At 39.4% G+C, this 25276-nt stretch overlaps 1 protein-coding gene across 2 annotated transcripts; it reads right to left on the bottom strand.

Moving 5' to 3' along the window:
* Positions 1-640: 640 nt before the first annotated feature.
* On the bottom strand, positions 641-24597 carry IVNS1ABP (influenza virus NS1A binding protein). Of its 2 annotated transcripts, XM_032783454.2 has the most exons (16): positions 24168-24385; positions 13953-14207; positions 13049-13144; positions 12199-12325; positions 11693-11862; positions 11538-11613; positions 10460-10633; positions 9588-9713; positions 8065-8172; positions 4985-5114; positions 4221-4445; positions 3897-4018; positions 2923-3049; positions 2707-2838; positions 2416-2589; positions 641-2018 (listed from the first exon to the last, which is right to left on the bottom strand). In XM_032783454.2, the coding sequence occupies exons 4-16, from the start codon at positions 12307-12309 to the stop codon at positions 1765-1767; spliced, it is 1929 nt and encodes a 642-aa protein (XP_032639345.1). In that variant the 5' UTR covers positions 12310-12325; positions 13049-13144; positions 13953-14207; positions 24168-24385; the 3' UTR covers positions 641-1764. The 2 variants fall into 2 exon arrangements, with proteins under 2 accessions (XP_032639345.1, XP_032639344.1); XM_032783453.2 differs by lacking the exon at positions 13049-13144 and having other exon boundaries at positions 24168-24597.
* Between the last annotated feature and the right edge of the window lie 679 nt (positions 24598-25276).

Below are 25276 nucleotides of genomic sequence, written 5' to 3'. Positions count from 1 at the left end.
ATAGTTCTTTGGTCAGAAAATCAGTTAATAAAACTAATTTAATATGGCTTAATGTCTGTCCTGAGCTAACACTGCCCACGAGCTGAATGTTGATTAGGCATTATGACTTCTGGGTCCACCTCTCAAATATTCCAGTTTAGTTAATTCCAGTGTTCTGTAGTTAAGATGAAATGTAGCAAACCCTGTCATTGCTGTACAGAGTTGGAAAGGTGTAAGACTGACAAAAGCTGGTGGTGCTCACTGTGAGAACACTGGACCTGAGCCTAGACCGATTTTAGCTATACAGATCAAACTTTAAAATGTAGTTAGAAAAACTTCAGTTACTTAGATTTGAAAGTGCTATGCTTCAGAACAGTGCTAATGAGCCACTTTAAGTTCAGTATTAACCAACTGTAGAAAACTTGATCTGTTTTGCTGTGAGAAAAATAAATAAAAATAGTAAATGAAACAATGAACTCACTACTGTGCCTCTTTTGGGTACGGCTGATTGCTAATTTGGCTGCTGAGGTCTGAATATCACTGCTCTAGCAAATCCTAAAGTTTTGCTTCTAGTGGGCAGATTCAGTTCCATTTGTGTTGCAAGATCATTTTTTAAATAAAGAGCTTCTTAATGACCTGTGAACAAAGCCACAACTACAACTTTGATAGTAATCCTATTTCCTGAAAGGTACCTTTTAATGTGTTTGCATCAGCAGCAAGCATTAAGTGCTACGTTTGGCACCATGGAAGTTAGATGTGCAGCACTACACATTAGACACCAAGTCATCCCAGCCAACATTTTTACATATGAATAGAGAAAATGAATCAAAACATAATACTAAGCACTTATGGAACAAAGTAAGTACAATTCATATTCAAGCACATCTGTCAGCTTGCACTATTAGAAAAATAAATAACATTTTAAGAAATATTTTCCTCACTACTGGTAATATTCTAAAAACATGAACACTTCATGTTTTACAAATATTAGCTCAACCTTGGTAACAAAACTGCTGTACAGAAAGCACCTCTGACAGGTGTCAAAATATTTGGAGCTAAAATGATTTTAAATAAGTCAGTTATGTTCAGAAACTCCATTCAAATTTAATGATCAGTGTTGCATACTAAAGTACAATAGTGTAGCAGAGGCAAAAGCTTAGATGCTCATGTACAGTGGTAAATTAAATATCCCATCCCATCTCTATGAACACTAAGGTATTGTCTGCCTCAATAACTACTATCTGCCACTTTCAACAGGTAATATTCTGCTGAGTATATAAAAGTTATAAAAAGGCAATCATAAAAGGTTAAGTAGTGGCAGGCATGTCAACTTTAATAATAAAAAAAGCAGTGTGTGTTAAATAAGGCTTCTTGTTACAGATTGTTCCAGTTACTGCGGGGCGGAAAGAGAGCCTGAAAAACCAACTGCCTATAACCAAAAACCCTATTCTTCCTGCCCCAAACACACATTCTAAGGGGGAAAAAATTGTGCAAATTGGCAAAACAAACATTGGGGGAAGCTCTTGAAATGATATGCCCAAACAGTTCTTAGTTTCTCTTACAATATTATCAATTTCCAAAATCTAAGTAACAAAATCCAAAAATACACAAAACACCCTTCATCTTTCTAAAAAAAAGTATATACAGCACATTAGTAGTATGCAATATGCAAAAGCTTTGTGTTGCTGTTGGCAACTTCTATACCCTCCCAACCCTGACACATACCTCTACTAAAACACAATTACATCACTAAGCCTGTTAGTTTGCCTGGGGCACTTAAAGTGGTTAAAATTTGTAGGTTTTTGTATATGGGCTCCATTCATTTGACTCTGGGTTGTAGATTTCAACTGTATTCAGGAATTCATTGCCATCAAATCCTCCAACTGCATAAATGGTGTTTGCCACAGCTGCAATACCAGCATTGCTTCTTGGAGTAGTCATGCTTCCCATCATCTTCCATTCATTTTTAGCAGGGTCATACATCTCCACACAACTGACAGCACGAGAACCATCAAAGCCTCCACCAACAAAGAGTTTTCCTATTTAGAAGGGAATGATAAAAGTTTAACTGCTTACATTCCATAAGCTTCTCCTTCATGAACTACTTGTGTACATTTGTGAAGAAATTCCTAAACTAAGTCAACATGAAGGGAGGTTGAAATCTAGGAAAAGGGATTTGTGTATTCCCAATACCATCAAACTACTTGTGCTCTCTTGGTTACCAAAACTGTCTTCTGTGCTTATTTCAGAATTACTTCCATAACAATATCCAATTAGTGTTCAAATGCTGTTTATCTAGATAGCGTAGGATGATATTTCACTAGATAAAACTCATTGTCTGAAGTCCTTTATGAAAATCAAGCCCAGGAAGTATCTGAATTTTTTTTTTTCTTCTGCCAATCCTTTGCTTAACTGGCTGAAAGACTAGAAACTTACCATCATGAACAGCCACTCCAGCTCCACGCCTAGCCACATTCATAGGTGCAATTAGAGTCCAGGTGTCATTCTCTGAATTGTAACGCTCTACACTGTTCAGACAATTCCAGGATTCTGCTCCTCCAATTATATACAAATATCCACTTAGCTCACATACTGCAGACTGATGTCTACCTACAAATCAGAAGCCATTAGTTGGTACATGGCAGCTGCCTTTTTTATTAGAAATAAAACATGCACATAGGCAGCAACATTAAAAAATCTGCTTTAAAAACAGCACAACAAACTTACGAATGTTAAGTGGAGCACAGCTTGTCCAAGATTTTGTGACAGGATCAAACACATCACAATTTTTCAATCCCTTCCGGCCATAAGGATCTGAGCCACCAACAACGTACAGCTTACCATTCAAAGCACATACTCCTGTTTGTATATAAATAAAAGTGATTTATCATCTAATACATTTGTAAGGAACTAAATAGCCACAGTCAACAAAACAGCTATTACCTGCATTGCAACGACTGGTTCTCAGTTCTGGAACAGGAGTCCAGTCATCTATTTCTGGATCATACATTTCCCCACAACTCAAGTCATCAGAGTGACCATTTGACCCCCCTACAACATACAGCTGTCCCTAAGTGGAAGAAAAAACAACCAGGGTTTCACATGTAAATTGAAATTAATTCTGTTCCAGAGCAGTTCACTGGTATTAATTACCATTACTCAACTGCCTGTAACAGAAATTGCAAGGGAAAGTTCTGCTGTACAAGAACAATTAAATTATTAGTTAAATACAGTGTAGTTTACTGTGACTCTGTATGTTTCTTTTAAGGATTGATAAACCCAGTTTTTTCGAGATACAATCCCAGAGATATAACCAGATATCAAACATGACTGGTATTTATTACTGAAGCTTAAGTTATATTTTAAGAAAAGTGGTCTTTCTATATTGTCAGGGGTCTCTGCAACTGTAATTGAATGATATCTTGTATCATTACTGAACAACCTCCTCAAAGACTGGAGCTACCAAGCACACTGAAAATGAAGAAAAACATGAATGCTTGACAGAACTGTTTCCAGAAGTCTCTATGGTCAGCTCTTTTCAGCACAGCATGTTCTAATGGACACAGATTAAGTCCCCTCTAATTATCAGTCAAACTGAGAAAGTGTTCAACAATACTGTGCTTTCTTCACTAATTCCCATACAATCAAATAAAACCCCTCCTGGCAAACGTATAGAATTGGCTGCTTGTGAATACTGAGACACTAACTGTCCCAGTTGGCAGATGGGGCATGAAATCACAATATTTCTTTTGAAACACTATCCTAGAAATTCTGAATACCTTTGAGTGGATTTGTGCATATTTTAGATCTAAATCTGTTTGTCTCATCCTTCCTTTCTCTCACATAATCAAAATTATCTACTAGGCATTTATACATCACAAGAAAGTGCTTTAATCTGCTCTTTACACAGCACATACCATTAGAACTGCCATCTGAAATCGGGCTCTTGGTGTTCTCATAGGTGCAATAAAAGTCCAACGGTCCTTTCGTGGATCATAGCATTCTACTGTGCGCAGACATTCCTCTCTGTTATAGCCACCTAACAGTAAGCCAAAACAAATCACAGGCAAGGAGCTTATTGGGAATCAAAATAAGTCTTAAAGGTTGTTTACTAGCTTCATTAAAGTTAGCACAGAATCTATGAACCTTGTTCAGATCACTTACTTATGGAAGGTAGTGTATATTAGACATGGTTCAATCCAAACAAGTTTTTGCTTTAATTATTTTAATGGTATTTTTACCTGCAGCTATTAGCTTGCCATTAAGTTCTGCTGTTCCCAACCCAGATCGAGCATACTGCATTGGAGACAAGGGCTTTTCTATAAGGTTATCTGGCTGAATCTCAAAACTCCTGCTCTTCAGCAGTCGTGGAGTACTAGTTGGAGAGCTCTGAGGGCTGTTACGTCCATGAAGAAAAATCACACAGAACACACCATCCAAAACGGCAAGACACAGGTAGGTATTACCTGAAAAACAATTTTAAAATTTTTTTTCTATATTTGAAATATTAACTAGTGGCTTCCAAGTTTTTTAACCCTTACAGGTCTGGAGATTCCTTAATACTAATACTGTTGAGATTTAGACTCTAAACTTCACCCCAGTTATACAGAAACACTATACTGGACAACTCAATTAAGATTCTACCCCAAAAAACCCACTTATAAATCAATCTGAAAACATTTTAGGAGGAAGTCCCCCTCCCCATGCACAAAATAACTTCCAGGGTTCACCCATAAATAATGCACTTGTCCTCCACCTTCCTCACAATTCACCAAAATTTTCCATCCTCGGCCTCAAAATATCTAGGTTTTGATCTCAACTATGCTACAGGCCTGAGTAACCATAGGCAATTCACTTTATCTGCTTCTCTACCTGTAAAATGGGGACAATACTTCTCTATCCCATAAGGGTATTGAAGAAAATTCATTAATGTATGTGAGGTGCTCAGATGCTATGATTACGAGCAACAGGGAAAACTCCAAACAAAAGAAACCTAGACACTTACTTGAAGTCTTTTCAGAAGCAATGATTTTCCATTCATGTTTAGGACTCTGTACAGTAGCATTTGGAGAAGAAAGGCTTCCAGAGGAACTGCTACTTATCTGCTTGTGATCATTCTCACGTGGTTGCTTTTTCTGCAAAATCAAAAGGCAGCTACAGAACCCTAGCCAGAGATCACACCTTGATCTACCTTTACTTCTCTCAACTAATCCACACAATTGAGGAAAATGTTTGATCTTTTCCACCTCTGCAAAGCATCATTTATAGCACACCTAAATTTTAAAGAGAATTGCTTACACAATTAAAACACCTACGTCGATTTACTCCTACCTTAGTACTTACTTCATCTCATACCACTACTTGAGCCTCTATCACAGACTCAGCCATAGAAATCATATAGCTCAACTCCTTTTTAGAAGTCAAGCGTGCACTTTCACTGGACAAAGGGTTTTCAGACTTCCTGTATCTTCCAGATTTTTTTTTTTTTAAATAATAAAAGTCTGGCAAAGAATGTGAGGTTAACAAAATGGAAGTACACATTTTCAAACTCTCTTGGAATTTGGGCTAAGCCACAATGCCCATTTCTGATTGGTTTTTAATAGATTCCTATTCCTCAGATTAGAGGCCCTTTCACACAACACAGTCAACCTGTGGAACTCATTGCCTGGGGACGTTGTGATGGCCAAAACTATAATGAGGTTCAAAAAAGAATTAGATAAGCTAATGGAGGACAGGTTCATCAATGGTTATTAGCCAAGATGGTCAGGGACACAACCCCATGCTCTGGATGGCCTTAAGCCATTGACTGCTAGATGCTGGGATTGGACAACAGGGATGGACTGCTCAATAACTGACTTGTTCTGTTCATTCCCTCTGAAGCATCTGGCATTGGCCATTGTTGGAAGACAGGATACTGGACCCAGCAGACCATTGGTCTGACCCAGTATGGCCATTCTTGTGTTCTCATCTAAAATAAGTCTTTGTGGTTTGGCTTCAAGTTGTCTTTGTGATCCTGTTTAGTTATTTCTCTGATCTTACTCTTCTTATGCTAATACTTTGCATAGAAGGGTTATTTTTCTTGAGTCTCATCCCTAGTATAGTTTATTCAGTATTTCATTTCATAAACTATTTATTGTGCAGACTTAACAGATACAAGGGAAAAAAAACTTGTTTCCGATCACATCACTGACAATGTTTGGAGTAAAAGCCAGGTCAAGAACAAAAGTCCAACATTTATCAATTCTATTAATTCTGTATAACAATGTGCTAAAACCCTGCAGCTGAAATTTACACCACCTGTGTGGACCCTTGAACTGTATTGTTTTTCATATTGCAGAAAAGGTAGCCAGATTTGTAAAATACTAACTCCCAATCTAAGTTTATCCATCAGTTTTTCCACCAAGAATTTCCCATACTCTGCACTGAACCATATATATCACATGGCAAGGCTCTGTCATCTGCCAAAATTATTTTACATCTTAACAGACCAACTACCCAACAAGTTATGTTTCTGAGGAGACAAAACAATGCGTTTATTTTTGTATCTCAACTAAAACTGGTGTGTCGTCTTTCCCCTCACTCCCACCATGGTGAAACTATTTCAGTTTCAAGTATTAAATCCCACCCAGGCATTTTTTATAGCTTTTTGTATACATGGATGTCCCTTACATTATTTGAGAATTTTTAAAGACTGAATTAAATCCTCCAAGAAAGTGTATCTAAAAAAAAAAAAAATATTGATGGATACAATTTAAACATATTTGCTCTAGTTTCTTTCTACAAATATGACGAAAAAAAATCCGAGTGAATTTTACTTTGGTCCTTGGCTTCCAACTATGAGAACTGCCAATAAATATTTGATCTACTGAGTAGGAACAAAATTAATCCAAAAGACTCATTAAATACTACTGATGCAAAAAGGGTTTATTTACTAAATTCTTCTCTTTACAGATTTATTTTCATTTTTAAAATCCATGCTCTATGCAACTATAAAGGTATTTTTAAAATTTACTTAAAAAAAAAAAAACTCTACCAAAACCAGATTGCTTCTGTCTGCAACTCTCACTGCTATGACTTCAGAAATCAAAATAAAACTGCATTTAAACTCAATAACAATTCAAATTTAGACACAGTAACTTATTTGGGTCCATCAACCCATCCATTTCTTTTTCATTTCCTTTCTTGAACTCGTTAAAGTTTGGAGGGTGAGAAGATACAAGTGGGAAGATTCGTGAACTCGGTATTTATAAAATCAAGGACTAACCGCAATAGCTGAAGACAAACGAACACGCTTTCCTGCAAAACTTTGCCAATGTATCTCTGCTCTGACTTTCAACCTATCTACTCCATACTTCTGCTTCTTGCTCAAACTAATAACTGTGCAAAGTTGTCTATTTTTTCAAGGACGTGAACAAATAAGAACTAGAATTAAATCACCAAACTCAATTTAACTTGTGACTTATGCCCAAATTTAAAACCAGATGAAAGTTGAATATATATTACATCATGATCCCCCTGCCAACCCATCCAGACCTACAATCAAAAGAATGTATTGCCTCCTTTGCAAGCCCATGCTATACATTGTTAGATTTTGCACAGAGAAATTTCTCTGTAATTCCTTTAATGCCTAGCTCTTCTTACATTCAGTCTGCATCCTCTTGTTTTTATGCCAGTTACTTTTTCAGTCATGCCATCCACATTTTCTAATCCATATGAACTATGTAAACTAGACACTCCCACACCCTTCTCAGACTATATTCAATTTAATTTTTCTAATATTTCTATAACAGACTCCCTTGTACTGGCCATCCTCTTCTGTATCTTTTCAGTTCTCTGATAACCTGGGTTTTTTTTTTTAAAAAACTCATGTTTAGCACTGAAATTAGTACTGTTAATAACAAGATGAAGCAAGTGAATTGTCAATACCAACGCAGAAGCCATTTCTGCAAAATGTTTTCCCATCTGCATTAATCATTAAGATACCGCTTCCTCCCTTTACTACAGTACACAAGACTTTAGGTGTGCTATAAATTGCTCTAACCACATTTTTACCTGATGTAACCTCAGACCATGTGCAATTTGTACCTGCACAAACTGAATGTGGTCATCATCACTGCCATACACCTCAGCCTGTCCATCTAGTAGATTTCCATCAAGCAGCTTGTGATCAGCTGAGTAGTACAACGTTTGAACCTGCAAAACAGGAACAGAATACCCATGTGGCTGCTGTCTCCATAGCTACTTAACTACAGGCAGATTTACACAAACTCCAGAAGGTCCTCTCCAGCAGAGCTCTTGTTATCTCATCTCATCTCAATCTAGGAATGGCAAAATTAAAAGGAAGCAGACGTCATGGTGCAGTCTTCAAATATTAGCTGAAGGATCTTTGATTTCTCAGCTTGAAAGAAATCTTCATTTTTCAAGGACTTCTATTATTTCCCAGTATAGTAACTAATATATATCACAAGTACAATGTACATTATCTTCAGAATAAATTATACAATCCATAATCTCATGCAAGCACTCATTATTCCCTGCAAACAATTTTTCTGAATTGCAAATACAATACTTTCTGTGGGCTAAAAAAAGGAGGGGAGGGGAGTGAAGCCAAAGATTGGATTCTAAAAAGGAAAGGAATTGAAAAAGTGGAGCAAAAATGTAAGCTATGGAGGAAATGTTGCCCGTGACTTGTTACCAAATGCAATGCATTAATCAAGTGCATCTGAGTTGCAACTGGGAAAATCAGAGCATTTTAAAAATAACTACTGAAAGGGGAAACATACATGCAAGAATATATTTGACAGTATAAACATGTACTTTCGCCTATACAAAAGTGTTCTGATTATCTACCGTGCCTGTAATAACTGGGAAGATTTTATGATGAGCAACAGGTTTTGTGAACTCCATTTTTCCAAGCAAGTTAAAAATTTAGAATTCCACTACGATTTCCATCAAATGTAGATACTTTAAAAATTGCCCACAGTCTAAGTGTAGTAGTTGTTTTCATGAGTAAAGCCATTAAACAACACACAAAACATTAAAAATAAGAGATCCTGTAAAGGAGTAAGTAAACACCATTAAATCATCATAATCGTTCTCTGCCCACAGCGGATTTTCTTAGGAGAACTGGGGCAGGACTGCTGCTTCATTACGTGTCAATACACTTGAGGTTTCTTCTTAGTTCTTCAGCCTTGGTATCCTAGTTTTGTTAATAAACCTATGGGGAGATAAATCAATGGGGAGGAACAACCATTAGAAGCTTTTACCTACTTCTCATTAACAAGCAAAAACCTGTGGAAGAAAACATTTAAGAATCTACAGCAAGTTTCAGTGCCACCTCCCCATTTCCAAAGCAAAGTTAAATGCACTTTGAAGTAGTTAAACAGCACACAGTTAGAAAACAAAAACAAAAAAGGAAAGCAAAAGACCAGACTGAACAGTTCATTCAGCTCACCTGGACACCCCCCCCGTTTCTCAGCTTATGGGTACCTATAGTAAAATTTAAATTCTTCAGGGTCATGGTTAAAAATAAAAGAAAAAAAGGGATCATCCTTCATGTCACAGTTTAATTTTTTAAACTATTTAATCCCATTTTCTTAAAGACTAACCTCTTCCATTAGATCTTCCAGACTGCCTCCATTTTCCCAGATGCTGCGCTGCACCCAGTTGATTACCTTTGTGTATAATTTGCCATTGCTAGGCAAGCCAACATTGTCTTCAAGCATTACTTCAAGCTTGAATTAAAAATAAGAGTAGTTAGCATCCAGCTTACAGTACTGCATAAAAGTTATACATTTACAACATGTCAGTACTGAAGTTAATTATTCCTAAAGAATTTAAAACAAGACAGAATTTTCTAGCTCTGCATACTGAAAATGAGTGAGTATACTACTCTACTATTACACCAATGAAGATCAGCCCCTGGCTGTTTTCCTACACCCTGGCAACAGAAATGATGATTTTGCATCCTTTAATTTTGACTTAATATCTCAAGTCGTCTCAGGATGGAAGACATCATGCATCATGCACAGCCAAGTTTCATGGTACCAGTGAATACAATCTAATGAAGATGGCTAACAGAAAAAAGTTATATAAAATGCTAGCATATTGTGTTAAACAATTTGAAAACTACTCTGCAAACTCAGCATGTGTGAAATTTCTCCACCATTGAAAAAGAAACCAGTGATTTTACTATTTACTTTACTATGGCTATTACCCAAGATGTGCACGGATGGTGTCCCTAAGCCTGTTTCCCAGAAACTAGGAATGAGCAACAGGAAATGGATCACTTGATGATCACCTGTTCTGTTCATTCCGTCTGGGGCACCTGGAATGGGCCACTGTCAGAAGACAGGATACTGGGCTAGATGGACCTCTGGTCTCATTCAGTATGGCCGTTCTTATGTTCTCTCTCTCGTACCTTAAATTACCTAGGTTTATTTCATTAAGATTAAAGAAACAGTTTTAAATTGCTGCTAACCTTTAACCGTGGAAGCTTGAGAAATTCCTCTTGTTCTGAAATCTGCAACAAATGTTCCTGAATGTAACCATCAATCTTGTTCAATAAACGTGAGTCTCCCATACAACTTGCAAAGTTCCGGTAAGAAATGCAGCTCTGAATGTCCATCTTAGAGAGCAAATAATCACCACAAACCTTTAAAAAAAATTGAGTAATATCCCAAATTTACTAATAGCATATTACACTTTTATACATACATTTCTTTTCCAACATATGGCAAACTCTCTTACTTTTCTACCAGTTTGAAAGATTTTACTTGCTCCACTGGTACTCCACACTGTGAGTGCAGAAAATCTCTCTGAAACAAGTAGAATCACCTTAAGTTTGATCACTGCATGCACTATTGTAGTGATAACGTTAGAACAGTAATGGCTAGTACCTTAATATGAAAGATACCACAGAAAGGAGAACAGTATAGTTATGATACAGATTTTCTGGTCAACTCTTTCAGGAGGGCAACATTTCATTCTCTAGTGGTTTTGTTAAATAAAATCTACCTAAGTACTTACGGCCTCCACAACATATTATCTAAGCACCTATCAAGGTACATATTGTTTGTTCTTAAATGAATTTATAGCCTGTCTCCCCTACTGAACGTGTTGTTTACAAACAGACTGCCAGCAACCAGGGATTTGAGAGTCAATGTGGATTATTCATATTTCCTGTATCAGTTACAGTTCTTTAGGCCAAATTATGCCTTCTCTGCGAGCCCAGTGCCTCCAGCGGGCTTGCACGGGTATAACTGACTGGAATTAAGTCAGCAGTTCTAGTGATAAAACACAAGTACAGAATCCATCACTATAATCTTGGCTCTACAGTGCTAAGAAGTGTGGAAGTGGTAAGTACCTTTCTGTCACTAAAAATCAGTACATGTGATTTTGAGTACACAAGGAATAGATCTCTTGAGCGACAAGTAGTTATTTTTAATCACTTTTCTACAGTGTAATCTCTCGAGTGTCCAGTTCACACTAAATATACAATGTTTTCTCTGCCCCTCAAAGGTTAATAATGAGACTGCTGTAGTAGCTGCAAATTATACCTGCTTGACTCTCTCCATCTTCAGCTTCTTTGCTGCCGAGTATACATCTTTTACTAGCTCTTTATCAGCTTTCAACCTATTAAAGAAATTTAGGTGTTATTCTAAAACAAATATTAATATTTATCTCTTATTGCTTATCAGGAAGTAATACTCACTGAGCAGTGTAGGCATAATTTAATAAGACTTCAACAGCTTGTGGATTGAGATCATCAAATTTAACATGAGAAACTCCATGAGAATCACTATCACTGTTGAAGATTTCGAACAGGTAGGGACTGCAGCAAGCTAGGACTGCTCTGTGTGCCAACGTCTCATGTCCACATACCTTTATTTTAAAAACACATACATGAGGACAGTAAAAAATGAAGAATGTACATTACAAAAATGCAAAGTATTATGCAGTCTTGTTCAAAACTGAACAGATCAAAACTCAATGTATATTAGAGAAATTACTTTATTAATACACATTTTCTCAATTTGCACCAGATGAATTAAACTGCTACATTTTCAGCTATCAATATATGGTTTTTAACTATATTTTTCTGAATTTAGATCCTATGGAAAATCAGATTATAAAGTCTTAAGATTCACTGAATCAACGTACACAGACAACAAAGAGCACTGTTTAAATGTTGCACCCAGATGACATGTTATAGCTTACCTGAAGCCGAACATCACAGAACTGACCACTTTTACGTAAGGCATTTAATTTGGCAACAGATGACTCTATGAAGTTTTCATCTTCAAACATCAAATATCCATTAGGAATCATTTTGCTGTTGGTTTGGCTGTCAAAAAAAGGTAAGTGTCTTTCAATTTGTAAAGTTTACATACAGAGCACTGAAGTGTATAAACTACTATTTCCTTATTACCAGCTCCCTCTTTCAAAATATATAGATAATTCATGCAATATTGATAAAATAAAGAGCAGTGACGCATTTAAAACTAGATTGGACAAAACGCACTGGCAGTAGGATGGACTAAGTGATAGCAGATCTTTTCCATCTCTAATTTCTATGATTTTAAGATTTGTACTGTATGTTCATCTGAACTAATTTTTACTGGTTCTATGGACTCCATGCCATGCCTGGTTCATTAGGTCTGCACAATATAACCATTTCAGAGGTCAAAAAGCAAATTAATAGTTGAAAAGTGCCAGGATTTCAACCTTCTGTTTAAATGACTCTTAAGACCTAGTTTATATACATTTTTCAACTGTACAAGAATCTTAAAACAGTTTAGTTTTATGTAATAACATTAGCAGAAACGAAACACCCTGAACAATTAGCAAACATACATTTAAAAGATCACTATCAAGTTAAAAGTCTTTTCTACCTGCAGTTTTACCTATTTATAAATAATACCTACGGTCTGATCTACATAGCACCACAGTGCAAACTAGAGGGGAGTAAATTAATTGTAGGTCTAACTGCCCCATGTAGACTCTTCTGACACAAACTAAAAGGTGCGTAGTGCATATTAATCTAGTCATATTAACACACAGCAGGTACCTTTTAGTTGGAGGCAGCAGGGTCTACACAAGCAGTTAATAGTGCTCTATAGTTCAAACTTTTCTAGTTCGCACTGCAGCATCATGCATAGAAACCCTAAGATTATTATAACAGAGTACAGAACAATTATTTTTTCAAAGTTTACTTTGTGCATTTGATAGCAATTTACGTGTGGTCAGTTTCATGGTTCCCTGGGCTCAGCCAAATTGGTCACTTCTGTTTGTGTGGGTCATTCACATAGCTATGAGTGAATGAGAACCATTTTTAGAAATAGGAAAGTGTGATTGCAAGAATGCCAAAAAATGACAGGGAAACTCAGAGGCAGAATAGTACTTGAAGCGACAATTTATTTGATGAGTTTGACAAGATTTCAAATTTAAAGAGGCCTGTAGGATTGACAAGGAAAATGAGAATATAACTTCAGAAGTGTCAAATGAAGGTGTTAGAAACCTGTTTGAAAATCCCACGCTGTAAAGTTACCCAAACATCTTTTTGGAAAAGAACATGAGATAGGCTATTTCTAATTTATTATTTCACAACAATTTGCATTTTAGTTTACAAATTAAAGAAATGTAATTAGCATAAGATTTAATGTTTTTAGTATTTTACGGTCAAACTGGGAAACTAGAGCAAAGATTAGTACTAAGAAAGATAAGCCATATTTAAAAAACCCTGTAAATCACTGATGTAAATTCAATTACCTGAGTAGTTTACTAGAGTAAATTACCACAAATAAACGTACTAAATGATAAGTTTCACTTAATTACAAGCTTCTTCCTTTGCATAAGCTTTCATTTATAGTCAAATACTATGTTATGACTGCCTATTACAGTAACAGAACAAAAATTTACTAACTACAATTATGTTTTATCTTTTACACATTTAATTAATAGCATTATCTTACCTGCTAAATATATTGCTGTAAATTTATAACTGAGAAAACTTAAATAATCCAATAGTAATGGGGTGTTAAATCAGAGCACGTCGCTTTCAATATCTTCTTATATGAAGACAATTTACTGAAGTGCAGGCAGACGGGTCGGGTCGTGTCCTGTGAGCTGCAATGATGATTCCAAAACTAGCAGGCTTGAAAATGATGTAATCAAGTCCTTAAGAGCTATAGACACGAATATCTTCTGTGATCATCATGCATCATAATCTGCAACAAGCAAACAAAAGTTAGTAATTAAATATAAAACAGTATTATTTCAGTATTTTATCTTTCAGATTTAGCAATTAATATCCCTTTCAAATCCAGGGCTAGAATGTTTAACTGTACAGTGAACTTTTCTCTAATCTATCCTCACAAATTCTGTTCTAAGTACTCACATACATTCTTTATGGCGACCTCAATACATTCTCAGCTGGCAAAAACTAACCATCATAGAGCTTAAGGTCAAAAGTGACCATTAGAGCATCTCATCTAACCCCCTGGATGTCACAGGCCACCACACCGAGTACCCACACACTAATCCCAACAACCAAAATTAGACCAAAGCATTACAGCCCACAGGAGAGAAACAATTATGTGCCACAAGATGGATGAGGTAATATCTTCTATTGGATCAACTTCTGTTGGTGAGAGAGACAAGTTTCCGAGCCTCGGGTCTCTAATATCCTGGGACTGACACAGCTACAACTACACTGCATACAATTATGTGCCACAGGAAGAGAATAGGATGGACCCAGGTTCACCAGCCTTCAAGGTGCCCACAATAGCAGGGAAATGATTAAGTGAGATACACCCACCAGATAATGCTGGCATGTGACCATAACCACATGCTGCAGAGGAAGGAACACCCCTGCCTCCAAGGTCACTGCCAATCTGACCTGGGGGAAAATTCCCTCTGTACACCATGGAAAGTGATCAGTTGTCCTTTCAGCATGCAAGAAAACCAGTCAGCCAAGCATCAGAGGAGGAATGGTTCGTGCCAACTCAAGAGCCCTGGCCCTCCCTGTCAAGTCCCATCTTCAGCTGTAGCCACCCTGATGCTTCAGAGGGAGACTTAAAAAACAACAAAAAAATACTCCTACATTTGGGGGAGGGGGAGTAACTTCCTGACCCCTGCAGGCAGCTGGCTGAACCTTGAGACATGAGCTTTTAGGTACATAAAACAAACCTGAAGTGAGCCCCAGAGCTGTTGAATCCTGCCCCTTACCATCACAAGCAACCCCATCATAAAATTACACTCAAATTTGTCTCTCTCAAAACTAATTAAGTTGTTTGCTCCAAGCTTCCTATTAGAAGACTGTTCGAGAACTTCATCCTTCTGATTGGTAGAGACCTTCCTTTAATTTCTATCCTTAATTTTGTATGCAGATCAATTTTGATACTCCAGGAGCCAGAAGTGTTGCCCAGCTAGGATTGTCAAGGTAATGTTTAACGAAAAAAAATAACTGAACAACATTTAAGACAGATCAGTCTAACTGTTTGCACTTTATTTCTGTATCATCTACTACTTGCTTACACAAGTCAGTAATTCTTTCAGGTAATGAAAGCTATTAAGTTTACCTACATATACTCTACCAAAACTTTGGGTGACCCCTGGTTCTTGTGTGATGTAAAGGGATAAATAACACTTCCCTATTTACTGTCTCCATATTACTAATGATTTTATAGACCTCTGTCTCACACACCCTTAGTCACCTCTTCTCTAAACTGAATAGTCCCAGTCTTTTTAATCTCTCCTCATATGTATGGACGATGTCATACCCCTAATCATTTTTGTTGCCTTTCCACCTGTATCTTTTCCAATTTTAATATATCTTTTTTAAGATGAGGCAAACAGAACTGCATGCAGTATTCATGGTGTGGGCATAATGTACATTTATATAGTGCCACTATGACATTTTTTGTCTTATTATCTATTCTTTTCCTAATGGTTCCTAACATTCTGCAGATGTTTTCAGAGAACTAACCATTTATTCCTACCCTTTGTTTCCCATCTTTTAACTAGTTACTGATCCTCTTTCCTTTTATACTATCACTGCTTACTTTGCTTAAGAGCCTTTGGGGTGGGACCTTGTGAAAGGCATTCTTAGTCCATGACTACTGTATCAATTGGATGGATCACCCTTGTCCACAGGCTTGTTGACACCCTCAAAGATTGATAGATGTGGTATTATTTCCCTTTACAAAAGCCATGCTGACTCTTTCTCAACCTACTGTAATCATCTATGTGTCATCATAATTCTGTCCTTTACTATAGTTTCAACCAATTCAAATCAAGAGCAATATACTGATTTTCCCACAGCACCTGCAATGTTCTGTAGCAGTTATCTAGAAAAACTGCTTTTACCATGGCAATTTTTTCTGTTCCTGAAAATACTGTACTGCAAAGAGCAGCCAACAGTAAGACACGAAAGAATGAACATTCAACTATATTTAACTCCTAAAGCATATATGAGTGTATGAATAGAGGAAGTAATAAGATATACATTTGTTATAAAGCAACAAAAATGTCTACTAGGGAGGTATTTGGGGACCACAGATTAAACAAGGACCTTAATAGGAGTATATTGTGTTAAGAATTTCAAATAAAATCACAGATTTCATTCAGCATTTGCTGAGCCTTCTTTTGGCTGTTTACGCCTCCCAAAAAATGGTTTCCTCCAAATGCATGAAAATAAGAGCTGAGCTAGCCAAAATTCCCAAGAACCACATAAGCAACTTTAATTGTTCCTATGACCCTAGTGATATAACTAAACACCTTTATTTCATTGTACGTTCACAAATGCATCATCTGGCTATGATGTTTTAGTGAAAGAACAGAGATTTATGCACCGTCAGAAGACTTCTTCTCTTATCTGGGAATCTTTAAATCTCCACTTGCGGGCACAAATACTATTTGCAATTTCCAAACAAAAACTATGTTGTTTCTCTTTGAAACAAAAAACAAGAAGTCTAACACAATCCCTCAGTTTTCCAGAGATTCAACTCCTTTTGAACAACTCTTTATTCAAAAATATGCAGACTTTTTTCAGAAACAATCTAATAACTAAACATCTGCATCATCCTTGCTGACTTAAAAGATGAATTACTAACCTCAGAGATTCCCCTCCACACACCTAGCCTTGAAAGTCCGTGTTCATTTGGTTCTTACTCTGGTCTATTCGTCTGATTAGAGTTTTTGTTGTATTCTGCTACCTCAAAAGAATTTTACTGTATTCCAATAGTTAAAATTTGCCTGGTATTCTTATGGTCTCCAAAAGCCAGTTGAGTAAATGCATCCAAAAGAATCTAGCATGAAACCTAACACACAAAGGAACTGAAAGCAATTCCTATAACAACTTCGATTCTGGACATTCTGTATGTGTATGTCTAATAGTATTTTCTCAAGTCTATTTCCAGGTATTTGCTTGTATTAACCACGGGGCATTTCGTATTATAAGTACTTAGTTATCAACTACTGGTCTATCTGTACATTTTATATTAATAGCTATATATATAAAGACATGGTGGCTAACCTGAAGTATTTACAACTGAAGCTCTAACCCTACAACTAGATCCATGCATGCATCTGTGCCCACATGGATACCAAGCTGCAAGACAGTGGTGTAATATCAATAATTTTACTATAAGAACTACATATATTTTGGTATCTATACTATTTTATAATTTCCTAAACATGCACTAGTACACAGGGCTTAATTATCTGCTACATCTATAGGAAGACTGAGGAAGAATCCTTGCCTGAAGTGCTGTATATACTCGTTCATAAGCCGAATTTTTTTTTAGTAAAAAAGGGAAGCACCAGAGAAGGGGGTCAGCTTATGAACGGGCATAAAGAGGGAGAGGTGGGACACAGCCCCTCCCCCCAACAGAGGGAGCAAGGAGAGGCAGCACAGCCAGCAGAGCCAGAAGGGAAGAGGGGTGGCCAGTCTCTCTCAGCTTCTGGCCACACTGCTCTCTCCCCTGCAGTCTCTGAAGCAGCTGCAGCTCCAGGGCTGGCAGACTCCAGCCCTGCTGCTTGGCCCCGCCCCTAAGAGCGGGTTGCGGCAGTGCCCACGGTAGCAGCTCCAGCTAGGCCAGAGATATCCTCCCCCAGCCCTCCCCAGATAAGGTGGGAAGGGATTGGAAGAGTGGGGGGGTCCTGGGCTATGGGTGGGGTCATGTGGGGGGTCATCTCCTGATGCCCAGCTTCTCTCCCCCGCCCCCCGCCCCCCCAAAATTTCCCCATCAGTTGCTGTCTCGACCTGTCAGGGTAAGCAGTTGGCACGCCGGGGCCGTGCCTGCGGACGCTCGAGGTAAACAAACCATCTCGGCGTACCAGTGGCTTATTCTGATGGCCTGGGAGCCAAAGTTTGCTGACCCCTGAATTATAGGGTTGGCTTATGAATGAGTCATAAAAAAATTCCATTTTTACTTCCATCTTGCGGGGGTGGGTGTCGGCTTATAAATGAACTGGCTTATGATCGAGTATATACTTTAGTTTGGTTAATGCAAGATAAATCATGTATTCAGACCTACATACAAATAAATCAATTTGCCTGTATTTAGCAGAACCACTTTTATGCAAGAGATACAAAATTATCACTGCTTATTTAAACTATTATCTCCCAACATTAATTAAATTTTTACTTTCGTTTAAACAGAAGGATACAAAGGGCTTGCCAGAATACATTACCTATTCCCCAAGCTCCTCACTTAACTCATGTTTAATAGAGAAAATATTACTGAAAAATAAAAATTTTGGGAGAAAGGATAAAAAGACAACCATAAATGAATTATCAGATATGAAAAAGCTCTGAAAATATTGCATTTTTTTCCTATACAGGCTGTAAAGATGCTTCAGAGTAATAAGTGAGATGAAACTAAATAATCGAAAACCCCTTTACCTGGAAAACCCCTTTACCTGTGTCCAAAACCATGTTCCATTACAAACTAAACAAAATGCCGCTTTCTGACAATGACAAAAATGCTGAGGAATCAACTATAAAGTATCCTTTTAAGCTACACAGTTAAATAAAAAACTGAACTCTTTATTCAGAATCCTTTAACAATGAAACTGAAATTTAACAGATACAAGAGAAAATGTCTAAATTTGCAAGTCAACATTTCTCACATACATTGTATCATTTAGAAAGGCAGATTTTTGAATTTCCACAACCAAAAAAGTTCATTTAATATTTAAAATGAGAAAATTTAAAGAAATGCTCGACTGCTTTAAAAAAACTACACTGAGATTATTTTGACACTGTTCTTAAAACAGTTACATTTGTTGGGCATAGAAAGGAATTTGGAGAACTAGATGTCTTAATAGACTAGTAATCTTAAGTAATAAAATATAGTATTATGCTTCTAGGTCTGTGGTTCAAATCTTGCCCAATTCTATAGTAACTGGTCACTTACGTGAAATAAATTTGAGTCTTAATGCAGTTTCTACTGAAAAGGAGTCACCATCATAAATGACATTAGTTGTAGAGGTGACACAGACTGAATGGGTGAAGAAACATTACTTAGTTTGTCCTGTAGAAAAGCAATGAGATACACCAATAGAGTAATATGAATAAACCTAGACTGCTTTTGCCTGTCTGGGTTTGTTGTTGTTTATTTATTTTATTTTTTAAAAATTTTATTTCTGGAATAAACTCTTCCAATCTTCATTGCTGTCAATCAGCTCTTTTCCCTAAACACTACATTCCCTTAATATTGTGAAGAAAACAAAATAACATTGTTCTTTGTGCCAGGCCCACATACTTGTGTTTGTAGGATTAAGACTTTAAATCTTAAAATTTGATAAAATCCTGTATCAAAACATTTGATTTTATGATCAAATAAAAAGGAACTCCATTAGCCCAGTAAACCTTTTTAGTTGCAGCAGGCCTTCTTGCTTTTCATTTTCTACTTTGCAAGAAATTTAGGTCACACTTATGTCTACTTGTAGTCCATTTATTATTTAGAAACTAGAATATAAAACCTGAAGTCTTCATGAATAGGTTTCCTTCTTGAGATAGCCTCAACTCTCACACTTTTTTTTTATTATAATGATCAATAAATGCTACCTTTGTATGTCTGGATTTGTATTTGAGGTAAAGATATTTTAAAAATGTATTTAAGATATATCGACACACTCTATACCAGAGTATAGTTCTATGTATGCAGAGCAACTTACTAAAGAGAGAGATCTTGAAATGGTCATTAAGGACTATGTCTTCAACAAAATGTAACAAAGTGACATAACCACATTATCTTTAGTTGTTGTACCAAAGGAACAATGGGTCAGTGATTTGTTTTTTAAAACGATTTCCCCTACCCCATGACTAAAAAAGGAAGGCTTCACTGTGAACATAGTGGTTTGTAGGGAGAGAAATTTTAACAAGATAAAAATCATCACGTGCATTTCATTCCGTAAAGGAAATATGCTATCCAGCATTTCCTACTGAGACTGTACATGGTTTCCTCCAGTCTTTATGAATGCAAGCTTGAAGAGCTTACTAGACATACAAGCTTTAAAAAACAAAAACACCTTATGTTGCTGCTTCCCCCCCACCTCCATAATCCTTGCAATTTAGAATAAGAGTTGAACATGTTTACTATAACATTAGTTAGCTGAAAATATGTCTCAAACTTCCATTTAATATGTTTTTTATTTTGTTTCACCTTTTCTTTCCTGAAATTATTCCAGTTTTTCTTCTTTCCCAGATTAGGTCATTATGTCCTCCTTCTTGATGCACTTGCTTTCAGCAAGCTTTCTCTTTTCACCCTCCACATTTACTCTTGGGAGAATTCTGCACCACTGCGGATTGCAGAATTAATGTCCCCCACAGGCTTCTTTGCTTCCCCGCAGAAAAATGACTTTCTAAGGAGGAAGCAAAGGGCAGGTACAAGAGCGGTCATACAACCCTTCCCAGCAGTATATTTCCGGTGCCCAGGGCAGCAGGCAGAAAGGTAAATCTGAAAGGTAAATCACTGTGGGACAGGGGCTGGGACAGAGGAAGACCTGGATGGTGGCTCCTACCCTGCGCCTGGCTCAGCTGCCAGTCCTGGTTGGGCTGGGCTGGGCTGAGGAGGACAGGACCTTCTCTTCCCCTGCACACATCCAGACCCCCTCATACGCAGACCCTCCCGCTGCACCCCCCCCCCACAGAATCCCCTGACAAAACCCACTCCCCCTGCACCTGGAGCACCCCAATGAGCTACCTGCACCCAGATCCCCATCCTACCAATCCCCAACAAGCTACACCTGGATCTCCACTCCACTGAGTCCCACTCCCCTAGCAGCTGGATTCCCCCCAAGCTGTATGCTCCCCACACCCCCTCCGTTGAGCCCCAACTACATTCATCTGGACACCCCCCTGCAGAGTCTCATTACCACTGCACCCAATCCCGCAACAAGCCCCTGTGCTTCCAGATCCTCCTCACACCCGGATCCCCTCACTGAGCCGCCCACACCCAGATTGCCCCACACAGAACCCTTTCAGCTCACACCTAGGTCCCCCCACACTTGGATCCTGCCTTGCTGAGCCTGCCTGCCAATACCCGGTGCACCTGGCACAAAGAGGCAGGGTCCTGGAGCATTTCTGGGGCAGGCCTGATCCTTACACTGTGTCAGGGTTGGCTGCAGCCTCACTGCTGAGTCCATGCCCCTGGGAAGGATGGGGTACGCGGGGGAGGGGGAGGAGGAGCTGCACAGTGATCTCCCACCTCTGTGCAGCTAGTGGCCTGTGTTCTCCAATGCCATGGTGGAGCCTCCACATTTATTTGACAAATAAAATTTGTCATATTTTAAAATACGGTGTGCAGAATCTTTCGGTTTGGGGGGGGGGGGGGGCACAGAATGCCCTTAGGAGTACACATTAGATACCTTGTCATCTACACCTCTTCTATATTTTCTGCCTCATCTACTTCTCTCATAAAAAAAACAAACCTCTCTCAGAATCCTGTTTTTTTAAAATTTATTTATTCCAATAATCTCTCCCTTGACTTACCATACACCTGCTCCCTAATTCATACTCACTCCCTTTTTTCATATGTAAAATTTCCCAGAACACTAATAAGCTGACGATTGGCCAGATAAAAAGCCAAGTCACATCCCCTTCCTCAAGCTGTTGGGAAAAGAAACAGTCAAATTTGTCTTGCTTGCAGCAGCTCACCAATGCAATAATTTTCTACGGCAGAGGCATATTGTGCTTCAAAATCTAAACTTAGGACAGCTAATATAATCAACACAGTACTGTGTGCCTGGTAGCTTCATCTTTTGTAGCTCCCAGCTAGCAGGTGTCTGACATCTGAAGCCCACCCCCACTGGTGGCTGTTAGAAAGAACTGTTTTCTCACACCACACTATCTCCCCCATCTACAAGCTTCCTGGCTACTGCAATTATGGAGGTAATGATGTGTCTCCACAAATCTACCATTGCACAGCCTCCATTATCGGTCCTCCATTCTAGTGAATAACTCCAGTACTTGCCTCTGCTACCATTCAGCTTTTCCACACTGCATCAAATTACAATTAACTTGTTTAAGTTTGCATTGCTGCTATGTGAAATTGACAAAACTGATCAGTTTTCACTTTACTGCACCTTGGGAAAATTATGAGAGGCAACTGAGACACTGGAACTTTGCAGACAATAGGTGAATATGCTTGTTTTTTTCTAAAGTTTCATTCTATTCCTAGTAATGAGGTAGCTCTGCTGATGGTAGCAACTGCAGAGAGCAAGAATGCAGACTAGCCACGGTTATCTACCACATCTCAGAGCACATAGGGAGGACATGGAGGTTAAGATACAGCACTGTATCCTCTACACCAGCTTGGCAGCCCCTTATAGGAAGTAGACAATATTCAAATCCCTCCCCCATTTTTACTATAAACAAGTCAAAAGTATCAAGCCTACATGATTAAGTTGGGTATGTGTGTTTGAGGAGGTTGACAAAATACTTGACCTGAAGGACAAGTATGTGCAGGGAGTAGGGGATCAAGCTTTTCTTTGCTTTTGACTGTAATTTGATCTTCAGTGTCTCATGAGCCTCTCTGGACACAGGACCCTCCAGTAAGTTGTCATCCACCAACTGACACACTGGTTCACATTAGCCCTCTAACCATTGCTACCACCCGTAGAACTGAACTCTGGGAAATTTCAGACACATTAAATTAAAACCTACTTTAGACAAAGTTTCATGAAGACAGCACTGTTCAGATTTTTAATAATATCACTGCAACCTTAAGTTGTTTTTTTCAAATGCAAAACCTAAGATTCTAGAGAACTGATGGTACTCAAAGAAAACTTTCTACTTCTCCCAGAAAGCCCTGCAGAAAGGGACAAAGAGATGGAAGAGTTGCAAGAAGGCATCCCATTTTAAACAGCTGAATTTTAGATGTGCGTCTTTTGATATGAAACCAGAAGATAGCCTACGGCATCTAAATCACTAGCCCCCTCCTCCACCCACAAAAGAACTATCGCTCGGTCTCCTTGTTTAATATGCATTATGTATCCAGCTCTGGATTGGCTGAAATGCCCACTCAGTCCCATGGGCTTGGCAAAAGGAGCCGGCAACGTGGAGACGGGAACAAAAGAAACGCCAAGGGAGGGAGGAAAGGAAACGGAGACAATCCACGTCGCTCCACCACACAGCAGAGGGGGTTGCGACACGACGTTCACTGCATCCCCCACCGCTAGCGTGGCTTTAGCCGCATTGTCGTCTTTGTCAATGAGAGCTGGGGAAAGGGTGGGAGGATGGTGAGGAAAGCATCGCCCAACCCCATAGTCACGATCCTCCTTTCCTCCTCGCTGGTGCCTACCCCACCCCAGAAACTGACCCGCTAGCACGGCAGAACTACGTGCCCGTCTCCCGGGGAGTGGCAGTGACTCCACGAGGCGGCAGGGCGGCGGACGAGGCTCGCGCGCTAGGTCCCTGCTCTAGGCGGCGGGATCGGCCGTTCGCGCGCGCGCCACATTACAGGTGAAGAAGGCGCCAGAGCGCCGCACCCTCCGCCAGCCAGGGCTGTGCAGCCCGCGCTACGACACGCGGTGCTCCCAACATGGCGCCGCGGGCGAGCGGGCGGCCCGCCCCGGCCGTCAGACACGCGCAGCCTTACGAGGCTTGAGAAAGATACCGCCAGCCCAGCCTCTGGCCCTCATCCCCCACCTCTTCTGCCCCCGGCCCCGGAGCCCGGTACCTGGTGTCTCTCAGCGCAGACGACACTGTTCATATTGAGAGCTTCCAGGCTGTGGACGAAGTCGGTTCGGAGGCGCAGACCCAGCCCAGTGCGGAGGCGGAGATTTCCGCTGCGGCGAGGGAGATCGGGACGGGAGGCGACTCAGACCCGAGTGAGCGCGTGCACAGGCAGGGAAGACGCTCAACGGCCGCCACCAGCCAGCTCCAGGACCTGCGACTGTCCGACTTCGCGCTGCTAGACACACTCCGCCTCCGGGGCTCGAGAAAGAGTTGAGATCATTCCGCCGAAAAACGAGTCCCGCCTGACAGCTCAGCGTTAAGTTCTCCCCCTCCCTCGTGTTGCAAAGTAGGGCAGTGGAAGGTGATTGAGCTGAGGCGAAGGAGAGCTGCCGCTCGCTGCTACTGTCACCGCCCAGAACTGGTTTCCTCCTGCTGTGGGTTGCATGTGACCTGCCCTTACTAGTTGCGCCGCCGCCGTTTCTGCTGCAACCGGGCACCGTGTGTTAGAACTACAGAGCCTCGAGTATAAGCGTTAGCAAACATCACAAAGGTAATGGCAATAACCTTCCTGCTCCATTGCAAAAAGAGGCCCACTGGGTACATTACAGTTGCACAGGGCTTGGAGCCACCACAGCTATGCCCCATCGTGTACGTGCATAGGTGCTGGAAACTATGCCAAAGTGGTTTCCATCATATACAGGGTTTACAGTTCCGTTCAAAGACTCTGAGCACCCCCCCTACTGTACAAATTATTCCAGCAGGAGCCCTGGTAAAGTGCTAGCTAAACGTTGAGGCTTATTAGTAGGGAGACGTCATGATTCATCCTCCCCCCGCGCTTTTTCTCTGTATACACCAGTAAAGTATACACCGTATGTCACCTCTCCGCTGAGCATGGGGCCTTTCTTATTGGGGTTGTTCAGCCTTTGCGTCTTGGAAAGCAAACCAGCATGTCGGTGTTAGAGCTGGGATTGGGAAAATATCTCACAAGTCTGTGAGTCTGAGGATTATTAGAGCAATTCACCAACTAAATACTTGCATACTGATCCTCTGAGGTGGAGGATGGTAGCCAGGTGGACAACGTGTACTTATAACAATAGTGTGTTGAAGGGA

This window comes from Chelonoidis abingdonii, chromosome 7 (assembly GCF_003597395.2).
Source record: "Chelonoidis abingdonii isolate Lonesome George chromosome 7, CheloAbing_2.0, whole genome shotgun sequence".
Taxonomy (NCBI): Eukaryota; Metazoa; Chordata; order Testudines; family Testudinidae; genus Chelonoidis; species Chelonoidis abingdonii.
The sequence above is the reverse complement of the archived record's forward strand: the minus strand, read 5'-3'. Positions and strand labels throughout refer to the sequence as shown.

Excerpts from the sequence above, each read along its gene's own strand:
- IVNS1ABP (XM_032783453.2), bottom strand. The coding sequence starts at position 12,309 with ATGATTCCTAATGGATATTTGATGTTTGAAGATGAAAACTTCATAGAG. Across the intron at positions 11,614-11,692 it reads AATTATGCCTACACTGCTCA|GTTGAAAGCTGATAAAGAGC; the intron begins GTGAGTATTACT and ends TTTCTTTAATAG. Across the intron at positions 10,634-11,537 it reads AGATGGAGAGAGTCAAGCAG|GTTTGTGGTGATTATTTGCT; the intron begins GTATAATTTGCA and ends TTTTTTTTAAAG.